The sequence below is a fragment of the Equus asinus genome, chromosome 2 (genome assembly GCF_041296235.1).
Source record: "Equus asinus isolate D_3611 breed Donkey chromosome 2, EquAss-T2T_v2, whole genome shotgun sequence".
In the NCBI taxonomy this organism is placed as follows: Eukaryota; Metazoa; Chordata; class Mammalia; order Perissodactyla; family Equidae; genus Equus; species Equus asinus.
In genome coordinates, this window is record NC_091791.1 from 151,317,434 (window position 1) to 151,339,746 (window position 22,313).

Here is a 22,313-nt window from a genome sequence, read left to right on the forward strand (position 1 = left end):
GCTTAACATGCTTAACATGCAAGGCTTTGGATCTGACAAACTCCACCCAAGTCTCAGAGGAGCCTTGCTGTGATGGCCTCACCTCTGTACCCTTGGTTCCTAGTGAGCTGCCTGGCCCATGAGATACTCAACAATGCCTGTTTCTGGGAGCCCACGCTTTGGTGGTGGAGGAAAGTGCAGATAATTACAGATAATTTAAAAGAAGAGTAAGTACAAGGTGTTATAACTCTTAAATTATAATTTAAACTCTACCTTTATGCTATCTTCTCCCCTCCTCATCTAACTTTATTTCCTACTCTTCTCCACTATGAATCCTCCATTTTTTTATGCCATGTTGGGTCTCACCTCAGTGCCTTTGCTCAGTTCATGCTGACCTCCTAGCTTGGAATGACCTTACACTTCTTTTCTTCATCTGTCCAAATCCTACCCAGCTCAGGTCTGCCTCCTCCATGAAGCCTGCCCTCTTTTGTGCAGACTTCGCTGATTCCACTCCTCTGAGCTGTCAGCAGCTTAACTTTGTACTACTTAAGCACATGTGACTTCATTTGACACCTACCATTGCAAGCATTTTACAGATTTCACAGTCTGTTCATATCCATCATCTATTCCCACTAATCCTCACACAACCATCATCATGCCCTTTGCAGATATAAGGAAAATGAGAGTCAGTGGCATTGAGTACCTTGCCCTGAGATCTGACTAAAGCCCACAACTGTTGGACTCCTGAGTCAGACACCTGCTGATTGAAGATTTGCTGCAATATGGATGCACTGGCCCATTCTTCTGGTATTTATTATCTCTATGTTTAGCTTTGCATTGTTAGTCAATTTTTTAAGCTGCATATTTTTACAATGTGCACATGTTGTTTTCTCTATTATACTTCATGAAACCAGGCACAATTTCAGATATTTCAGTATGTCCTACAGCCCTTCTCAAAAAAACCCCAGGAGATTCGTGTTCACATTAAAGTTTGAGAAGCCGTGTCCTATAACACCAGCTAGAATATGCACAAAGCAGAAACTCAACAACTATTTTGAGACCTGTGGCCCTGAGAATCCCAGGGGATTCTTAGTTTTGCCATCACATCCTTCTCTACTCCCCCAACTTTGAGCCCCTTTCCCTTTAGGGCCTCCCGTGGCTCTTTGCTCCCTCACAAGGCAGATATGAACCTAAGGATGAGGGAGACAGTGAGGCAGTGCCCCGGGGATGACGTGAGGCGAAGCTGCTACCTTCCCAGCAGAGCCAAAAGCAAATGTTGGCGTCGGCTACAACATTTCTGGGAAGAAATTGGCTTTATTTCTAAGACAAAAATGCCTATCGCTTGAGCATTCTAGCCTCGGGAGGGTAAGGGGTTTGTGATAGACAACATTGGAACTGTTTCTAGACTTGATTTATTGACTTGTCTGTTTCTATTCTGTCACTAATCTGATTGACAATGAAACCCGGGATGTGACTTGAGGGGATTTCTGCGTGCGTGCGCGCTGCCGTCAGGTGGGTGGGCCTGTTCGGAGCAGGTGCGTCCGTAGGTGGGAGGTGTTTGTGCAAGGGCTGTTTGTATGTGAGGAGGGCGTGAGTGGAAACGACACGGGAGATATGGGTGCCTCTACGGAGTTGATTGTGATGTGAAATGTGTCTTCCTGGATGGGGAAGCAATGTGGGTTCGAGTATGTGCGGTGCGAGCGTTTGGATGGGAGGAGGTAGGTGGGGCTCCCAGCGTAATACCCGGGAGGGGGTAGTTACAGACACGCCTTTCGGAACAGCCCCTTCTTTCGCCCTCCCTAGCTTTTTCTCCCAGGAAATCATCTCCCATTTGGGAGGCCTTGGAATAGGGGAGAGGAGGGGCGGAAAGCGCCCGAGAGCCGGGAAGTCGGGAGTCTCAGGGCTCCGCTCTCAGCGTCGCGCGCGAGCTAGGAGCTGGGGAGGGGGGCCAGATGCGGACAGGTGCACCCCCACAGGGGCACGCGTGACGACACGTGGAAGATTCATCCCCCGTCCAGGAATCGCATCCTCTGCCCTGGGGTTGCCCGCTTCACTTGCGAGTCCACACGGCCTGGAAGCCCGCGCCCACTCTTCTCGGCTGGGGCTGGGGGAGGTGGGCCGGGTTAGGGAGCGGAACCCCGCCCCTCCCTTGTTACTGACGAGCTCCGCCCCCTCCCGCCCGGCGGAGCCCCGCCCCCCGCCCCCGCCCCCGCCCCCGCCCCCCGCCCGGGCGCAGCTCTGGGCTCGCTCAATCCGGCTGGCCCCATGTTACTGAGCGGAGCTCCTCCGGCGGGCTCCGGCCCCGGGCCGCGGGCGCAGGGGAGCGCGGGGGGCGGCCCAGGGGGATCGCGCCGGGGTACCGGGGGTGCGGGAGCCGGCCCAGGAGGGGGCAGCAGTGGCGGAGTGGCCAAGTGGCTCCGGGAGCACCTGGGCTTCCGCGGGGGGGGCGGCGGCGGAGGTGGGGGCAAGCCGGCACCCCCCGAGCCAGACTACCGCCACCCTGCACCCTCCCCGGCCGCGCCCCCTGCGCCACCCCCGGACATCCTAGCTGCCTACCGGTTGCAGAGGGAGCGCGACTTCGAAGACCCCTACTCCGGGGGGTCGTCCGGCTCCGTTGCCCTAGCTACCCCTGCTGTCCCCGGTCCCACGCCGCCCCCACGCCACGGCTCGCCCCCCCACCGCCTTATTCGGGTCGAGACCCCTGGCCCCCCAGCGCCCCCTCCTGAGGAGCGGATCTCCGGACCTCCGGCCAGCAGCGACAGGGTGAGTGCAGTGCCGGGCGGGGGTGGCCAGGAGGAGAGATGGTCGGAGGTCTGGGGCTTTCAAGAGGGACAAAGGTGGCCTGGCCGGTGCCAGGCGCCTCGGTGTCACGGTTCCTGGCGCCGCGATCTTAGTCCCTGACCCCAGGGCTCGGAGCTTTCATTCACCTTTGTTCAGATTCTCCACCGACTAATCTGGGACGTGCGCCCCAAACTCTGCCTCTATCCCCTATAATCTCCCAGGACTGGTGACCCTCCCCCTCCCGGGCCCTGCTCTGCTCCCCTCATCGCAGCCTCCACCCCCGCCCCACAACCCCAGCCTAATCAGCGAGCCTTTTTCTAACGGGATTTGAGTCCCCTCCCTCCCCTAGTTTATGGCCTTTCTGCCCTCTTTAGAGCAGCAGCTCACTGCCTTTTGATCTCTGACCCCTACCCCCCAGGGCAGAGCCAGCACAAAGCTTCACTCCTCCTCCTCAGGGACCCCAAGCATCCTTGCAGGTGCTGAAGCCCTAGGAAGGAGGTGAAAGCTGGAGTTTCTCCCTATGGACACAGCAAGAGCTGACCTTTGCCTTACCCAGTGGGACTGGAGCCTGGTGGACTGTTGTTCTCAGGAAGCCAGAACAGGCAGTATGCAATTCTTCACCAAGGATGCTGACCAGTGAGGTCCAGGCAGGCCCACTCCTGCACCCCTTTCCTTGTCCTCCCAGGTGTGGGGACAGTCAGTGCTCAGAACCTGTTGCCCAGATGAGGCTAAACAGCTGAGCCCACACCTCCTCTCCCCTTGTCCCCCACCCCCACCCGGGCCCATTCTGAGGGAGACTAGAGCCTTTCGTGCATCTGCAGGCTTGGGGTAAAGAGGAGAGCTGGGAAGTCACTGGGTCTGAAAACGTTCACTGTGCCTGAGAGGCCCCTGATGGGAAGCCACCCCCTGCTCAACCCCAGTTGGGCCTTATCCCTCCCTGACAGCCGAAAACCAGCCCCAGATCCCTCTAGCCCTAAATTCTATGACTGTGTAGGCCGCCGTGGCTTTGTTGTCCCTCTCCACTCACGCCTGGGAGCTCAGCTCTGGGGCTTACTCCCCTCTCCTCAGTAGAGAACGCAGTTTTATGTAATTGGAGAGCAAAGTTGCTGTCCGAATCTATTGGCTTCAAGGTTGAGGCTTTCAGCCGAGAAAGCACTGTAGCACCATTCTGCCAGATTTCCTGGGTAAGAGAAATGTGTCAGGGTCAGAGCAGAAGCCTCAGGAATGTGAATTATTTTTCCTCTAGTTCCTGCCATGGGGCATGGCTGCCCATGCTAGGCCAGGATCTTCAGCCTGCAGAAGGAGTCTATGCTTTCTTCTTATGTCCTTGGGCTCCTCTCCTTCCTAATTGTCCCCTGCTTTTGGGTGATGTGATGGTGCTGGTGGCAGTGAGGCAGAGGGAGTGTTAGGCCTTGTTCTTACTATCGACCAGTCTCTTCCTCTCTGACCACTACCTGTTGGCATGTGAGCCTGAGCTGTCCCTGGCCCTCCTCTCTGCAGTGTCTTGGAATGACATAACAGGTTGCCTGCCAAGCCGTAGGCTCCTCCAGGACAAGGACCGTGTCCTCCTCGTGTCTGTGTCTCCCAAGTACCTGACACAAGGCTTGACATAAAGAGGGTTGCATAAATACCTCCTGAATGGTGACTGTCCATTGCCGGGGTGACCTGAGGGTCAGAGACTCCCCTAAGTACAGCTCCCCTGTACATTTCCCCACAGAGACCCCCAGGGAAGCAGCTGCGCCCACACAACCATGCTGATACCCACACTTCTTCTCACCAAGGGCATCCGTGCATCACCCTGGGTTGGCTCTGTGATCTGCGGGGCTATTCAGACCTTGGGGGCCCAGAGGTGTCTGACTCCTTTGTCAGCTACAGGGACAGTAATGAAATCCAGCAGGCTCTCCCAGGAACCATACAATCTATGGTTTCTTTAGTGAGTGTGATGAGAAAGACCCAGGATGCCATTTGAGCTGGCCCAGGGGCAGGGATGCTGTCTCTGTGGGCCCTGACCTGGGGCCTCCCACCTTTCAGAGAGAGCAGCTCCACCCCTTTAGGAGCAGAGTTTGGGGGATCCCAGAGTCTTCCCTTAGGAAGAGCCCAGACTAGGTATCTGAGCCCCTTACCCTAAACCCAACTGTTGGCGCATACCTGCAGAGCTCACACAGAATTGCCCTGGACAGTGAGCCGGCCCAGCCCCTGCCCCAGCCCCGAGGCCTTGCTGAGCCAGTGTTTCTGTTCTGTGTGACTGCTTTCTCCCTATTCCCTGTTCTCCCTCCTCCCAGACCTGAAGGTCCCCTTGGCTTGTTGCTTTTGGGTCACTTCCTGAGGTGAGATGGGAACTGAGGACCAGGATGTGCCTCAGGCTGGCCCATTTCTCTCCTGGAGTACAGTGGCTGGTGTTGGGTGGATCAGAATCCCCTGAGGAGCTGGGTCATGAGGTTTGATGAAATGGATGGGAATGATTCTGTGATGAGCCAGAGAGATTGTGGGGAAATGAGCCCAGTGAATGTGGGGGCAGGAGAGAATGGGGACTCAGGCAGGACCCTGAGAGGTCCAGCGGGGTCAGGACCATTAGCCTTCTCCCCAGGCAGGGCTCTGGCTGCTGGCCCACCCTGAGACCCACTGCTGCAGTTGGCAGGGGTGCAAGCGTGGCCATCTGGGCAGGCCTGGGAGGGCAGGTGCAGGAGCAGCAGGAGCTGCGCCCTGCACTGGGCAGACAGGGCCTTGCCATCTGGCCGTAGGAAGAGCTCCCTCATGCTGGGCCCTGTCCGGCCGCCAGGCCACGCACTGGCAGAGGGGCTGGCAAGCTGGGCCTTCCCTTGCTTTGCTCCCTTTCCTCAGATCTTCAACGGGAAAAAACTGGTCTAATTAGGAAAGAGGGGTGGGTATAGGAAGGGGGCCCTGATTGGATGAAGCTTTGAGCTGCCTGTGACCATCTGGACAGTGTGTCCTTTGCCTCCATCATGCCAAGATAGGCGTGTGTATGTGTGTGTGTGAGAGAGGGAGAGACACAGAGAGAGATTGAGTGGTGAGGTGAACAATAAAACAGTCAGGCACCCTGTGTGAATAGAGACTAGGGCTCTTGTTTCTAGCTCGTGGAGGGGCTTCTAGGCTTCATGAACCTCCAGAAATTGTGTGCAGATATTTGGCTGCTTGAGCATTTTTCTGGAAACAGGCTCACAGCTCTCAGATTCTCATAGGGGTTCACAGGGCCCAAAATATTAAGAACTTTTAAAAATAGATATACCTCATAGATGGTATCCACAAGGACTTGGATCCTCCAAGCCCAAATTTGGAAACAAGTGGACAGACAGGTAGGAGGAGGGGTCAAGAAGGCAGGTGGGGGCCCTCCTGGAGCCAGTGTTCATTGAGCGTGTATCAGTAAGTGACACTGGCCTAGGCGCCAAAAGGGACTCACCACCTGGAAGACCTAGTCCTTGCTTTTTTTTTGAGTTTGTTTGCTTATTTGCTGTAATTTTCCTTCTTAGAACCTCCACGGAGTCTGGAGGTCTAATCTGTTTATCTCACACGTGCCCTCTGCTGGAGGTGGAGGGAGGGGAAGAGAGGGGTCCAGGTCAAGGAACGTTTGTGGACTGGTTAGACCTCTTAACATTTGTGGCCTTGAGCTTGCGCTCTGTGCTGCCATCAGTGCGGCCGTTGGTGGTTGGAGGAGAGCTGAGGCCTGCAGCTGCCCTGCCATGGGATTATGTGGCAGGCCCTTCCACTCTACCCAGTGCCGCCTCCTCCTACCACAGCACTCACTCCCTCTGGAAGACATCAGCAGCTTGTTGGCTTGGCCAGTGACTCAGTGACACCTCAGCCCTGGTGCTCCACCCTTTGGGGTCCACCCTGTGGACCGTGGATGGGAGCAGCTGGCCGGGGCCTGGGGCTTGGAGGGGTCCCTGCTGCCTCTTGCAGCTGCCCTCACCACAGAACCAGTGTGATATTACGTGAGAGCAGAGGGGCGCCCAGTCCCTGCATGCAGTGAGCCTGGGGCCCAGCCGTAGGGCTTCACAGCCCCTCAAGGAGCTTCACTCTTTTGGAGCTTGTTTTGTGTCTATCGCTGTGAGCTCCTGGAAGACCTAGGAATTTGGTCTTTTCGTCTTTACTAATCTAATCTAATCTAATTTACTGAGCACGTACCTTGTGCCTGGTACCATTTTGAAGCAGCTAATCTGTATTAGATCCATTGATCCTTCCAACAACCCTATGAGGAAAATTCTGTTATTATCTCTGGGTTATATATAAGGAGCATAGGAAGGTTAAGTCACATTTTCATGGTTTCACAGCTAGTAAGTCGGAGAGCCAAGGTCACAGCCAAGCAGCCTCACTCCAGACTGGCTGTCAGCACCAGGCCGTGGGACCCTCCCACCTACCCAGAGGAGCACTGCAGAGAGGAGGTGTTCACTAAGCATTTGTTAAAGAACATGGGAGGGGCCGGCCCCGTGGCCAAGTGGTTAAGTTTGCGCGCTCCCCTTCTGCGGCCCAGGGTTTCGCTGGTTCGGATCTTGGGCGCGGACAGGGCACTGCTCGTCAGGCCACGTTGAGGCAGCGTCCCACGTGCCACAACTGGAAGGACCTGCAACTAACGTATATAACTATGTACCCGGGGGATTTGGGGAGATAAAGCAGGGGGGAAAAAAAAGAACATGGGGAAGGAGACTCTTAGAGAAGGAATGAGGAGCGCATTCTGTGCTGCATTCACCATTTCCTGAAGGCTGAAGTTCAGCACTTGCCACCCAATCCCGAGGTGGCCATAGACACACCTTACAAGGGTCTTAAAAGGATTGGTGGCATGGATTGCATGTCTGTGATGTGTGAATGTTTTACAAGCATGGCATTGCTTTGTAATTAGAAAAGGAAAATAACAAATTTGTTTCATGTGAAGGAGTTTCCCTGGCAGATAAAATTGGGAAGGGCATTCCAGTAAGTGGGAACAGAAGGTGCAAAAAGTTCCATCTCAGGGAAGGCAAATAGCATACCATTTCCCAAACTGACAGACTTTCAGCAGAAAGGGGATTTGAAGGTTAAATACTTTGGAGAAATGCTGAATTAAACAAAATTAGACTGCTCTCTTTGCTACAGGACTTCCAAGAGCCTTTAACATGCTAAAGTGTATTTTAAATCAAAAGTAGAGGAGAGAAGATGCTGCATTTCCCAATTTTTCTGGAAAATCTATGGCAAGGCACCAAGAGTCAGGAGACCTGGGCCCCAGTCTTGTCTCTGCTGCTGACAGGCTGTGTACCCTGGGTGAGCACCTCAACTCCGAGGCTCCAATGCCTGACTAGAAGAGATTATCATCAGAGCTAACAGTTATTGAGCACTGACTCCTTGCCAGACTCTGGGCTAAGGACTTTTATGTCCATTGTCCTCTTCGCAGCCCTATGAGGTAGGTGTTAATATCATCTCCATTCTATAGATAAAAAACCAGAAGTTTTCAGACATTAAGTGTAAACTAAAGAAATGGAGAAAAGGGCAGTGGTAGACTTTGGGGACCTTGCAGAACCAAAATCCTGTGACATGTGCCCCCCTTTGCTCCCCCTGGACTTGCAAGCCCCGTGGGTAGGGTCAGGAACTCATAGCAGGGCCCAGCAGCAGAGTGGAAGGTGAACCAGGTGGCGGGCCTGCCAGCCGCCTCAGGAAAGGCTTGGGCAGGCGGAGAGTCAGAACAGGACAGCTGCTCTGGGAGGGGCACTGCCCAACTGGAGCCAGCGCCAAAGCAGGTCCTGGAGGCACCCTGCTGGATGGCGGGAGGGGGGACATCTGGTTGACCGGAGGTGTCGGGGCAAGGGGGCCCTCCGAGCAGCAGCTGCTTACCTACTAGTCTAGAAATACTTCAGCATTTCAGCAGTGTTCTGACTCTACCAGAGGGTTTGCCTAAATATCAGCCCTGGTTTTAGGTGCCTTTCCTGCCAGCTTCTCCCTTCTGCCCTTGAACTGGAGGCTTTGATCCCTATTCAAATGTCGATTCTCCTGACAGCCTGCTCCTACAGTGGCCACTGGTCAGTCAGAGTTAGGATGAATGGGGATCTGAGAGTCTGAGCCCTTCCAGAAGATGGAATTAGGGGAGAAGGAGGCCTTTTGAGCATCCAGTAGATGTTCGTTGAGCACCTGCTCTATGCCAGGCCCTGAGATGGATGCGGTATACAGCAGTGAGCACATCAGAGTCTGGTGAAGGGCCCACACACAAAATACATCCAGTAGGGCAAAGGTGTCAGAAGCCTACAGGGGCAGCTTTCCCCACTGGGCAGTTTGGCCTCCTCACATGACCTAGAAGCCACTGGGAAAGCAGGCCTGGCCTCTGACGGGGTCCTCTGTGCCTAGGGCAGGTGTCCATGCTGCCAGCCTTCCCAGCAGACATCTGCTTCTGCTCCCCACTCCCAGCCCCGTGGGCGGCTCCCCTCAGTGCCCCAGCCCAGGGTGGGGGGCCGGGGCTTCCTGGAACAGGGTGTGGAGCCAGGAATGGAACAGAGGAGCCATTGAGCTGCCCACAGAGCTGCCACCTGGGTGCCCACAGGCACCGCGGGCTGGCACTGGGAGGCCCATGCCAGCCTGGGAGAGGTCGTGGCTCTGGGCACTGGCCCAGGACTCTAGTGGGAAGGGTGCTGCATGCAGCTTTGACCAGGCATGGTCAGGGAAGTGCTGGGGGGCTCCCTGGGGTTGGGGGTGGCCAGGGCTTGGGCCAGGCACTTCTGCCACTGAGCAGTTTCTGGGGCCTAAATCCCTCGATATGACCCCCTACCCCACCCAGATTCATGCTTCCTCCCTCTTCTGAATTAACAAGGAAAAGTGCTTCCTTTGTCCATTCTTCCGGTTTTATGTGAACTAATTTAACAAATATTTACTGAGCACTTTCAGGCACTGGGAATTTAGCAGTAAACATGGTTCCTGCTCTCAGGAAGCTTACAGTCTGAGGGAAGATAGATAATAAAACAAGTATTTACTACATAAAGTGATGACAGTCCAGCACAAAGGCACCCAACCAGACCCAGGGGGAGAATGGAAAGGCTTTCTGAAGAAAGAAAATAATCTGATCCAGGCAGAGGGAAAGCTTTTGAGGTGAGAAAGAGAGCGTAGAACTTTCAGGTAACAAAGTGATTCAAGGTGGGTAGAGAGAAACCAAAGAAGAAAGTGGAATTTTAAATCCCTTTCACTTTGGACTTTTTCTTATAGGCACTGGAAAGCCATTGCAAGGTTTAAGGATAGCCTGTCTGTTGATTAAGTTACTGTCTAGTAGCTGCCACATATGAGTGTGAGGCTGCATGCCCACTGGGCTGGGTACTCAATGGGCTGGCTCCAGAGCCCCCTTGGTCAAGTGGGTGGGCCTGTGGGTGCCATTTGGCCTGGGAGGAAGCAGCTTGCTGTGGGAGTGGATTTCTTTTCTCTGCTTCCTGGAGGAAGGTGGACTTGGGGTAGAGGGCTCCAAGGGGACATAGGTAGTGATCTAGAAGAAACCTTTTTCTGGTGCCTGCCGTGAGTGGGTGTTTATTGGAGCCAGAGAGACAAAAATGGCAAAGAGCTCAAGGCTAATGGATGATCTGATGGTGGGGCTGGGATGATCTGAGACGTGGTCTTTTCAGAAGCAGACAGACATTCAAGGTAGGTAAAGGAGCTGGGTGGCTTGCCTGGAACAAGGTGGGAGCTGAAGAACTGAAGGATGAGGTGGTAGGAGCCATTGGGACATGCTTCAGAGACCCCTAGGGGGGCTTGCAGGGGTCCAAGGAACATGCAGAAGGGGTCTCTGGGGTGAGAAAGTTCCTTTCTCCATCGCTGCCTTGCTAAGGGTCCCAGATCCTCTAGCCCAGGACAGGTTTGTCACCCCCAGAGCCTCCCTGCCCAGCTGCCTCCCACAGTCCTGATCTGGTCCAGTACCAAAGCCTAGACTGAGAATGGGGGAGAAGCAGGAGCAGCCCCTCCCCACACCACAGGCCCTGGGGCCACCTCTTGTCAACATCTGTCAACCCAGTATGCAATGCTCCCCTGGAGGTGCTGGCAGCCCTGGGTGGGCTGGGCCCTGTCTCTGCCTCAGCTGGTCCCTGCCCCACCCCCCCAGGAGCCTGTGCCCAGCTTGGAGAAAGGCTCTATTGTCCTCAGCTGCGCCCTGCCCTCAGCACCCTGAGTTCCTCTGCAGGGTGTGCAGTTTGCAGTCTGCTCTGCTTTGACTGGGAACAGGGACAGAGGGGTGGCCATGAGCCACCTTTGTGGGAGAAAGGGCAGCGTGGGATGTGAAGGGCCAAGGCGAGGCCTTTCCAGTTCCTGCCCTTCAGGAGCCCAGGGGAGTTCAGCAGAGCCCAAATCCTGGCTTTCCTCAGGGCTGTCCTAAGGTGGTCTGTTTCCCAGGATGGCCAAGATGCCCACTCGTGGCAGGTTGGCAGCATGATTTTGCACAAAGGGCACAGGTTGCAATCCTGGTTCCTCCACTTCTGCTGAATGGTCTTGGGCATGTTGTTCCCTACCTGTCCTCAGCCTCCACCTCCTTAAAATGGGGATAATAATAACCACATGATGTTGTGAGGGCTGTTGAGAGGATAAACCAGCAGAACCGTGGCATAAAGTGAGTACTCAGTCTTTCCATCGTCGGTGGTCAGCAAATATTTATTTGTTCAGCATCTGTGAACACACTGGTAGGCAGGAACCAAGCTAATTTCCAAGTTGCCTACTGTTCCCTGCTTGCTCTTTGAACTCTTCCAACACCTCTGTAATCAGTTCTCAGAATAAATTGCCTCTGTTGAACCACCTGGTGTAGGCTCTTGTCCTGCCTGCACCCTGGCTGGGGCAGGCCTTATGGCCCAGAGCCTCATCCTGGCCATTTAGCCTAGGAAATGGCCCAGAGACTCAAAATTAACAGAAAAGAAAGATTTACCCCTCTGTTGGCAGCCTAGTAGGGGACACCTGCAAAGGAAGAGCCGAGTTTGTCCCCATCTAAGCTCAGAGCCTGCCCTTGGGTACCTGGGGCTCCAGTCTAAGGCAGCCTGCCCAGGACTCTTGCTCCCATGGGCAGGGCATCTGGGGAAAAGCAGAGCTGTCTTTCAGATGTCTGAAGCCTGCTCTCCTCACTCTCTTCCCATAGTTGGCAATCCTAGAAGACTATGCGGACCCGTTTGATGTTCAGGAGACTGGTGAAGGCCCAGCAGGAGCTTCAGGAGCCCCAGAGAAGGTCCCCGAAAATGATGGTTACATGGAGCCCTATGAGGCACAAAAGATGATGGCCGGTGAGTGATGGATTTGGGGGTGGGGGGTTTGAGGGGTTGATCCCTGAGGCCTGGGTATCTGCAGAACAGGCTGTGAGACTCACAAGTCTAAGGACTGATTCTTTGGTCCCTAGAAAATATGAGGAAGGCCTTTGCTGGGTCTTTGGGGAGGGTGCCGCTGCCTTCGAGATAGTCATTTTGGAGAAGGAGCTGTAACTTGTGGTGAGTAAGATCCAAGGCAGTAGAGAAGGCCACACAACCAAAGGTCAGACAGATAGAAGCATTGAGATAGTCAGGAAGGGCAAGATAGTGGTATGGGCTGAGGGTCATTGACGACCAAAAGAGAATCACTAGCTTTAGGGAAGATGGTGAGTTTGAAATAATTGATGTCAAAATGAAACATCTTTATGGTTACTGGAAACACATGACTAGAAATGCAGATGCAGTACACATGAGATTGGGCAAGTAGTTTAAGGAGTGAGGGCAGGGAGAAATGAATAAGACCTAGTCCTGGGAACAGAGGTCAAGAAAGGATCCAGGGAAAGAGACCAAACAGGGTGATCAGAGAGGAGGATGGGGTGAGTCAGTCTAAGGCAAGGCCCCAAGGCAGGATGAGAGGAAGTTTCGTTCAGAGACAAATAAGCTTAGTGCTGGGCATACAGGGGAGCCAAGATGAGAGAGGCCAAGAGGGGCAGTGAAGGGCCTCAAAGGCTGGAATGAGGCATTTGGACTTGCTCCAAAAGGGGGAGGGGAACCATTATGGATTCTTGAGCAAGAAAGGAACAGGATGAACATGGCTTTTCAAGAGGATTGCTGAGGCTTTGGTGTACAGAACAGACTAGAAGAACTGAGCATCAGAAAGATGAGTTAGCAGGCTATTGTGGAAACTGTTGAGGCATTAAGGAACCGATAATTAACACCTCTTTCTTCCCCTCCTGAGCTTAGAAATAATTGAGAGATAAGATTAAGGAAACAGATGGAGATAACAATGTCAACTTTTATTACTGATAAAGTTGATTGGAGAACATTACTTAATTATGTCACCATAATAGGCTTCTTAATATTTTGCCACAGAATTAAACTTGCCCACTCAGGCTTGGGCAACACAGGACAGCTGTAGGCCCCTGCATGGGGGCAGGATGAGAAAGAACCAGAATGTTCTCTCTCTGCAAGAAGGCAGATCTGAGAAAGAGAGCGAGCATCCACTGGCTGATCAGATAAGCTGCCCTCCCTCCTTGGGAGAGTTGGGGGGGGGGGCGGTGCAGAGAGTGGTCAGGAGTGTTAGTCTATAGAGCCCATGAAATGGAGGTTCACCCTAGCAGTAATCTAGACGTGGGGAGATGAGGGTGAGAGTCATCAGGTATTGGCAATGAACAGATAGGATTCAGAGAATGACGGAGGCCAGGACCGAGGAGAGCAGTATAGTGGACAGAAATGGAGAAAGTGAGAGGATGGCTACTGTATTCAGATCAGAGTGGGGTGGACCCCTAGGAGGTCCACAAGTGCCCTGGAATTGTACGTGAAAAGTTGCACATTTTTCTGGGGAATGGCTCCGTAGCTTTTATCAGATTTTCTCTGGGGTCAATGATCCTAAAAAGAGAATCACAGAACAGACTAGAAGAACTTTTAGGGGAAGTGGTGAGTTTGAAACATCAAGGTGAAACATCTTTATGGCAATTGGAAACGTATAGATGCAAAGGTTGTCATGAGCCTGGGCAAGTAGTTCAAGGAGTGAGGGCAGGGAAGAATGAGTAAGACTTGGCCCTGGGGAATAGAGACCAAGAGAAGATGTGGGGAAAGACACCAAATGGGGCGATCAGAGAGGAGTACAGTCCCTGAAAATGACTTGTCAAAGGGGAAAGTTTCAAGGAGAGGGGGTGGTCGGCAGAATCTGAGCAACAAAGAAGGATTTTCTGATTGTGAAATGATATCACTTGGGACACAAGAAAATAAATGGAGCTGGGTATCAAGGAGGAGATGGACTAGGAGAGCCCCCTGCCTCAGTTTCCCAAATATGTGAGCCTCTACTCTGCAGCCCTCGCAGGATCTTTCTTCTGTCTTTTTCTCTGGTGCCTCTCTGCCCCTGCTTCTTTTGGGTGCCATGCTTTTGGAACTCCAGAGGTGTTTTGAGGGTGAGGGACCCCAGATGTGTGGCCACTGGGCTCCCCCCAGAGCCGGCAGCATCTCCCCTGAGGGAGGCTTGGCTCGCTGCTAGGGAGCGCTGCCAGAGGAGCTGAGCCAGGTAGCCAGCACTGCTCTCACACCCCTCCTCCTGCATTGCTCTGGCAGAGATCCGGGGCTCCAAGGAGCCAGCAGCTCAGCCCCTGCCTCTGTACGACACACCCTATGAGCCAGAGGAGGAGGGGGCCACCCCGGAGGGTGAGGGGGCCCCCTGGCCCCGGGAGTCCCGCCTGCCTGAGGATGACGAGAGGCCCCCTGAGGAGTATGACCAGCCCTGGGAGTGGAAGAAGGAGAGGATTTCCAAAGCCTTCGCAGGTGAGTCCTGGGTGTAAAGGGCAGGTCTGCTGGGCCTCTGAGCAGCAGGCTCAGGGGAGTGGAAGGAGTGGACCCCAGGGGCCAGGGAGGCCCAGGATCTGGGCTCAAGGGAAGCAGAGTTGAGTCTGCACCACGGAGAGTGGTGAGTCGGGTGGTGTGGACGCAGCACTGTGTGCGGATCAGGGAATGGGCATGGGAGAAGATGAAGGCATCTCCCTGCATCACCACCTCTATGAGGCCAAGAGGATTGGGCCTTTTGGGAGGCTGGGTACATTTAAAAATAAAGACATTCCAAACAAAATGATAAAACTTGTGGCATATGTTAAATACTTACACGTAACAAAAGGGGGCATTTAACACCCCCGACAATGAAAATAACTGTGTGTGCAACCTTTAGAGACACCAGCCCTGAATTAAAGGGCTATGTCTCCCAGTGTTGTGCTGTGCCAGACCAGACGTGCCTAGCCCCAGGGGGATTTCTGAGGCGCAGGAACCGGTAGGGAGAGGGAGGCTGTGAGGTCTCCTTTGCTGAATGAGGATCAGGTTTCTCCTGTACCAAACACCCCAATGTCCATCCCAGGCCTGGGATGGAGGGGTATGTGTTGGTGGTCTGAGTGGGTGGCACAAGAGCCTGGAATACGAAGATGGCTTTAGCTCCTGGATCCTGGATTCAGTGAGAATATAAAGGACTTAAATGCCATTAGACGTCATTCTCGCTTCCATGTGCCTCTCACCCCTCCGTGGGCAAGGGGCTCACCCTGGAGCTGGACTCAGCTCTCTGCTCTGTCCTCCCCACTCTGGCAGCCAGACTGGGAAACCACAGGTTTCTAATTTGCTTCCTGTAAAGCGTGCACCATTGAGGATGGGCCGTTTATCTCCAGAAGTCTCCTTGGAGAATCAATACTGTTTGGCTTGCTTAATGGGAAAATCTATGCTCGTCATTAGGAAACCTCGTTAGCAGTCCTGCAGCTGCCAGTGGCATCACTCTTCTAATTGTCAAGGCTCAGGATTAGGGTGTGAGGGCTAAATTTCAGTAAAACATCTGCCCCACATCTGAGTAGTCCTGACAGCCTGATGCCGGGCTGGCTCAGTCTCACAGGGAAAAGGAGGAAGGGAGGCAAGGCTAGGGGTGCCAGGAGGCTGTGGGAACCTGGGTGTGGTGCCAGGAGGTGTGGGCAGCTCCTTGTCCCTCTTTTCCTCCTTTCCTGGTCCCTTTGGGTCCTGGAGGCTTGGGAGAGGTCAAATGAAGGGGACCTGCAGGGCTGGCAGAGCAAGACCTGTGTGCCTGAGCTGTTTCCTGCTGTTTGCCACCTGAGCCTCCACCCTTTGACCAGGCCGGCCTGGTGTGGTCAGTATGGCTCCACCCAGCCCTCTGAGGGTCCTGTTCCTCCCTCAGAAGCCACCCCTGCCTCTGCTCTGACCCTCCTCCTTTCTAGGCTGTCCTGTGTCCTGGCTCTGGGTTTTGGTGTCTCAACCTCTGCCTCTCTCTGTCTCTGTCTCTGTTTCTGTCCCTGTCTGTCTCTCTTCTCCCTGCTGCTTCTGGCTCCAGTTGACATTAAGGTCATCAAAGACCTACCTTGGCCTCCGCCTGTGGGACAGCTGGACAGCAGCCCCTCCCTGCCCGACGGGGACAGGGACATCTCCGGTCCAGCCTCACCCCTCCCCGAGCCCAGCCTGGAGGATGGCAGCGGTGGGTCCTGTGGGGGCTTCTGGCCAGGGTGACGTGTCCTTTCACCCCTCAGGCCCTGTGGGCTTGGCTTGGAGGAGCTGAGAGGTGGGGTGTGCTTTGGAGAATCCAGCAAGGAGCCCTCTCATCCTGGAGGAAGAGCGAAGGGGCAGAGCACACGTTCCTCCCTCTCCCAAAGGTGTGGGGAAGGTGTCTCCTCAGGGAGGCCCCTTCCAAATACGACCGTCCCCACCATGCCACAAAAATCCACTACTTTAAATTCACTCATTTGGGTAGAGCTTCGCCTGACCAGATCCCTCATCAATGCAAATAACTCCTGAGGTGGGGCGATGCCAGCACAGGAAGTGTCCAACTCCTTAGAGTACAGGAAAGGATCCGATCCTTGCATCTGGTGACTGAAAGACAACAAGGGCTTGAAAGTGCTACAAGGAGGAAAAAAGAGCCCAAACGGGGAGAAAGAAGGCACGGAACACTTCCTCTATGTTCAGTTTTACCCAGAATGGGCAGCCACGGGTGTGTGCGTGGGTCTGTGAATGTGTACACAGGTGTGAGCCCCTGCTTGTACATCTGTGCCTGAGTGTGAGTGGGTGTTTTGTACATACAGGATGAAGGAGGGTGTCTGTCACCTGTGCCCCTGTGGCCCCCGGCTTCAGCCCTGCCTTGTACAGGCTCAGCGGTCAGGCCTGCCCTGGTCTTGGAGGGCAGAGCTGCCTCGACTGGGCTCCTGTGGGTGGGGGAGGGGACCCTGTGGGCAGCGACCTTGGGGTGGGGGAGGGGCGGGCCGGCTGGTGGCTTTGGGCAGGATTAGCCTGTCAGGATGGCACCAAGGGGAATCGGATAATTGTTCTCAGATCGATAAGTCATTTCTACAGAATGGCTTGGCAGGGTGATTTGGAGAACGGTAATGAACTCTGAGGAGGAGAAAGAAACAATATTATCAGCACTGAAGCCACCCTGAGGGGGATGGAATAGAGGAAGGCAGTCAGTGGCTCCAGAGGGAGAAGCTTAAGTGGTTTCTCACGTTGCTCCTCTCCCCTCTCCTCCCACAGTGTGGGGACTGGGAGGCCTTGTGTGGCACAGCAGAGCTAAACCCTACCCCGACCCCCACCTGGACTGGGGGATGGATCCAGGATTCTGTCCCCAGAGCCAGTCAGGCCCATAGCATGCCCCGCCTTTCCAGAACATTCTTCGACCCCTTCCAATAGGAAAGGGGGGTGGGGCACTGGCTATTCTACAGGGCTCTACCACTAGGGTCCTCAGAGTCTATGACTGGTATGTTCCCCACAGCCCAGTTTGAAGGATCTGAGAAGAGCTGCCTGTCACCTGGCCGGGAGGAGAAGGGGCGGATACCTCCCCGACTCTCTACAGGGAACCCCAAGTCAGCCAAGCCCCTAAGCATGGAGCCCAGCAGCCCCCTGGGGGAGTGGACAGACCCAGCACTGCCTCTGGAAAACCAGGTGTGAGTGTCTGTGTCCAGCTGGGGACTCTCCCCTCCCTTCCCCTCCTGGCACTGGCTTGCCTGCAGGGGACATCCAGAATGGGTGGGCCTGGATGGCAAGGGACCCAGCAGAGATGCCCCCCTTCCTCTCTCTCGTCCTCAGCTGGTACCACGGGGCCATCAGTCGAACAGATGCCGAGAACCTGCTCCGGCTGTGCAAAGAGGCCAGCTACCTGGTGCGCAACAGTGAGACCAGCAAAAATGACTTCTCCTTGTCCCTCAAGTGAGTGGGGGCGGCCCAGCTGCTGGCTTTAGGCAGGATGAGAATATCAGGATGGCACCAAGGGGAACTGGTGGGAGGACAACCAGCAGGACAGGAGGAGACTCCAATATTCCCCCCAAGTCCAGCCAAGCTGGGGAGAATCCCAACCCCCGTGAACATTTGCCAACTGGGTCAGGCCTGGGGATCAGGAGAGGTCTGAGGCTCAGTGCCTGCTCTCCGGGAGCTCAGTCTATTGGAAGAAACAGTCGAGCTACAGCATCCAGCTCAGAAGGAGTCTGTCACTCACTAGCTATGTGGCCTGGGGCCCCCATAACCTCTCTGGGCCTCAGTTTCCTTACTTACAAAATGGGGGAGTAATGATATCTACCTTATAGGGAAGGACTAAATGAAATAATGTATGGGAAGCACCTGGTATGGTGCTAAGTGCTCAATAAATTATCACCATCCTTATTATTAAAGAAAGTCTGAGATGTTCTAGAAGCACAGGCAAGGAGATAGGAACTTTGCCCGAGGGAGTCTACAGGGTAAGATGGACGCTGGGTCCTGGGAGGAGGGTGGAGCAGTGGACACAAAGCTATTCTTGTTCATCCTGAAGAAGCGGTCAGGAGGTCTGGGTGCTAGTGGCTGACAACTGAGCTTAAAGGGTCATGGAAGAGGAAGGGGAGGCAGGGCCCTCACCTCCCATCAGCAGTCCTCCCCAGGAGCAGATATCCATAGCGCAGCATCAGCCTTGCTCACTCTCCTGGCAGGATGGCCAGTCCTCTCCTTGGCGCCCGGGAGTTCTGTCTGCACCCCACGTAGCAGCCTGTCAGAGTGGTATGTCCGTTCACATCCCCCCATCACTCCTGGGGCAGCTGTACCACTTCCTACCACATTTTCTGGGGCATTACAGTGCAGGTATACCCCTACTTCAAATCCAATATATGGACATTTGGGACTACTAAACAGGTACATATGAGGCTAATTATTCAACTTCACTGAAAGTTAATAGGAAAACGCCAGACTCTAGTCAGATGAACGGAGTTTTATTCTTGGGTTTAATCAAACTAGCTATGTGGCCCTAGGCAAATCACTTAACCTCCCTGGGCCTCAGTTTCTCCCTTTGCAGCATGTGTTGATGGATGCCTCTTCTGCCAGCTCTCTGGGAGTCTGAGAATTATCATAAAATCAAAGGAGCATTTAGGAAGAATTCATTTGTCAAAAATTTGATTTCTGTAACTTCAGGAATGTATGTTGCTTTAAAAATTCTAGTTAAGATTCATAGAGCATCTACAATGTGACAAGCAGCATACATACCATCTCCAAACGAGCTACTATCCTGCAAGATCAATCTCTTTTTTTATAGACAGAAAATAGATTCAAAGAGATACATGACTTGCTTAAGCCTACCAGCTAATAAAGAGCCAAAAGCAGGATTTGAACCCAGCTCAGTCTGACTCCGAGAATCACACTGTTCTATTGTGTAGTTCCACCCTTCTTCAAGCCTGCTGTGGTATAAGGCAAAGGCAGACGTCAGGGGTCTGGCTCCCTCAGCAGAGCAGGGCTCCTGGGCCCTGCCTTAGCCTGGGGAGTCGAATCGGGAGGCAGGCCTGGACTCTGCTCCAGCCCAGGCTGATCCAGCCCCGCCAGCGTCTGTCTGCCAGGGCCTCATTTGCATATAAATGGCTTCTCTGAAATACAATTATGGTTTCTCTTCTTTCTGTAAAGGAAGGACTTTCACTGGTAATTAAACAGCTTCCTCCAAAAGCCATGCCAGCTCTGGCCCTGCAGCCCAGAGAGTCCCACCCGGCTCCCTGAGGGTCAAGCAAGGGCTCTGCTGTGTCCTAATGGACCCTTGGGACTTTGTCCCAGGAGGTGGGTGATCTAGACAGAGGCTGAGCTCTCAGCTTCCAGCTCAGTTCTCTGGCCACTTGTTGCCCTTCTTGGCCAGATCTGTCCCTCAGGGAGAAAGTATAATGCACAGTTTTCAGGAGAGGTGATTCCCTCAAGTAGCCTATGGGGAGGGGGCTGTCCCTAAAGTGTGAGAGGGCCGGCAAGGCAGGCCCATGCCGCCACCCATAGCCTTGGGCCTGCGCCTTGGCTTAGGGCAGACAGGGGAGGGTGACCACTCACTGCTTCCCCTCTCTACTGCCCTCAGGGGCTGTCCATTTTCCCCAGGTCCTTGGCTCCTTTCCCCGGGGCCTGTATGGTCACTGTCAGCCTCAGCCGTTATCTCAGACCTACAGATGAAGGATGGCTCCACACCCTGACACACACACCCAGTCCTGGGGCCCCAGCAGGCTTTGGGGCACCATACGCTGGGGGGGAGGGGAGGGGACAGATTTAAGGGCCTGCTTTTTCCTCCCATCCCTTTCCTCTCTTCAGTCACCCCACTCTCTCTGCTTTCTCACTTGTGGGCCTAGGGAAATGGGTCCAGTCAGAGCCCTCTTTGTGGCAAGGGCGAGGCAAGTGAGGAGGTTGGCCAGCCTCACCTCTCAAGGGTGGGGGCCTCCGCATCGTGACCTACCTCCCACACCAGCTTCTGAGCCCTGTCCTTGACCAGCAGAGACAAACACCAGGCTTCAGGGCTCCCTGAAGCATGGCTTCCTCCTTGCCTGTGGGTGAGTTTCAGACCTGGGCCTGGCAGACGAGGCCTATAGTAGTTGGACAAATGTTCTTGCTGGAGCCCCCCCTCAGTGCTCTCCCTCTAAGCCTGAGGACGCCCAGCCATCTGGGAGCTGGCCAGAGCTCTGAGCAGTGGAGTCCTCGCCTTGTGGGCAGGGCCAGGCAGTAATGCTGATTTCCCGGATTGCGGCAGGGAGATGGGAGAGGCAGTGGAGCGAGTCCTCTTGGAGGGAGGGAATGGAACTGCAGCCTCACCAATGATGTCATCCCAGGCTGAAGGGCTGGATAGATGTGCTGGGGGCTTGGCCCAAGGCCCAGTTAGCGGGAGGGTGAAAGGATGTCCCCAGGATGAGGGAGCTGAGCATCCCCAGATTTGGGGGGGGGACTTCCAGAGCAGCTCTTTCCCCAGTCTCTGCAAAAGAAAGCCCCAACCAAGATTCACTTGGTTGTCACATCTGTCCACCCACTGTCCTGCCAAGGGTGTCTGTGTCTCCACATGAGTCACCATAGGTGTCCTCCCCCATAGCTCAGGGAGTGGGAGGGTAAACCCGCCCTGGCCACATAGGCTGGAAGGCAGGGGTACCTGGATCCCAGGGTTTGGGGTGGGGGTGGGGGCTGCTGGTCACTCCGGTCTCCACCTGCACACACCCTGTATACTCACTGCACACGCATTCTTGGCACACCCGTTGCTCTTACCACAAAGCCAATGCCGACTGCTACCTACTCATAAAATCCCGTCCGCCCGCTCCCTGCTTTCTGGACTGACGTCCACCTTCCCTAGTTGCCTCCACTCTCAGCTGGCTTGGAACAACCACATTTGCTGTGGGGTAGGGAGGGGAGGGGCTCTGGAGAAGGCCACCACTCACCAGGGTCTCCTCTCCTCTTCCCAGGAGCAGTCAGGGCTTCATGCACATGAAGCTGTCCCGGACCAAGGAACACAAGTACGTGCTGGGCCAGAACAGCCCGCCCTTCAGCAGCGTCCCTGAAATCGTGCACCACTACGCCAGCCGCAAACTGCCCATTAAGGGGGCCGAGCACATGTCCCTGCTCTACCCCGTGGCCATCCGGACTCTGTAGATGTGAGGCCCGGGCACTGTGACAGATCAGGACCCAGCCCTATGCCCGTCCCCAGCCTGAGGACTGTGGCCCTTCCCGGGGACATGATCTCCCAAACGTTTTGTCCCCTCTCCCTGGGATGACTGGAGTTGGAGATTCCTTAATTTATTCTAAAAGGGAAGGGCTCCTGGCACCTTGGAGTAAGAGGTTGTCTGGAGCTGCGGATAGAGGAATCCCTGGGGAGAAAGAGCCCCTGGAGGAAGGGGCATCAGAACCGCTGGTCTCCTGAGGAGTTTAAGCTCGGCAGCTGCAGCCCCTTTCCGCCCCTAGGGCAGAGGTGGCGACCCCCTTCCCATCACCCTCTCCCCCCGGGTCACTGCAGGGTGGAGCCGGACGCGGGCCCGCGGGGCTCCCTGAGCATCTCGGCACCTACCCCCGCATCCCCGCGGCGGGCTCCGCCCAGAGTTCGGTGCGGTGCTTGGGGAAGGCAGACCCCTGGGACAGAGACGGCACTGGGGTTGGGGAGAGGAGGGGGAGGTCAGAGCCGGAGGGAACTTGTGCAGGCCCGGGGCCGCCCCGGCTCCCGGCCAGAGGCAATAAATAAACCCCGTCCTGCCAGGCACAGCCGCGTCCGCGCCTCCAGCACCGCCCCCGGGCTGCCAGGGGAGGGAGCGGCGAAGCGAGCACAGATTCTGTTTATAAGTCAGCTCGGGAGCAGGCACAGGCCGGCTGCGAAAAGCACTTTCGAAGCATCAAGTTCCTTCCCTTTGACTAGATGTCACAACATCCCCCGCCGCC

At 54.9% G+C, this 22,313-nt stretch overlaps 1 protein-coding gene across 13 annotated transcripts; it reads left to right on the top strand.

The window, feature by feature from the left end:
* The first annotated feature begins 1,522 nt into the window (after positions 1-1,522).
* SHF (Src homology 2 domain containing F) lies at positions 1,523-22,244 on the top strand. Of its 13 annotated transcripts, none has more exons than XR_011499644.1 (8): positions 2,220-2,742; positions 11,831-11,972; positions 14,241-14,447; positions 15,997-16,137; positions 17,422-17,593; positions 17,736-17,855; positions 19,563-19,709; positions 21,350-22,131. XR_011499644.1 is itself a non-coding variant. In XM_044764965.2 (8 exons), exons 1-7 carry the CDS (start codon positions 2,245-2,247, stop codon positions 18,654-18,656), a joined length of 1,332 nt encoding a protein of 443 aa, XP_044620900.1. In that variant the 5' UTR covers positions 2,220-2,244; the 3' UTR covers positions 18,657-18,671; positions 21,350-22,131. The 13 variants fall into 13 exon arrangements, 11 of the variants coding, with proteins under 11 accessions (XP_014702520.1, XP_070358364.1, XP_070358370.1 ...); XM_044764965.2 differs by lacking the exon at positions 19,563-19,709 and adding an exon at positions 18,605-18,671; XM_014847034.3 differs by lacking the exons at positions 2,220-2,742; positions 19,563-19,709 and adding an exon at positions 1,523-1,697 and having other exon boundaries at positions 21,350-22,244.
* The last annotated feature ends 69 nt before the right edge of the window (positions 22,245-22,313 follow it).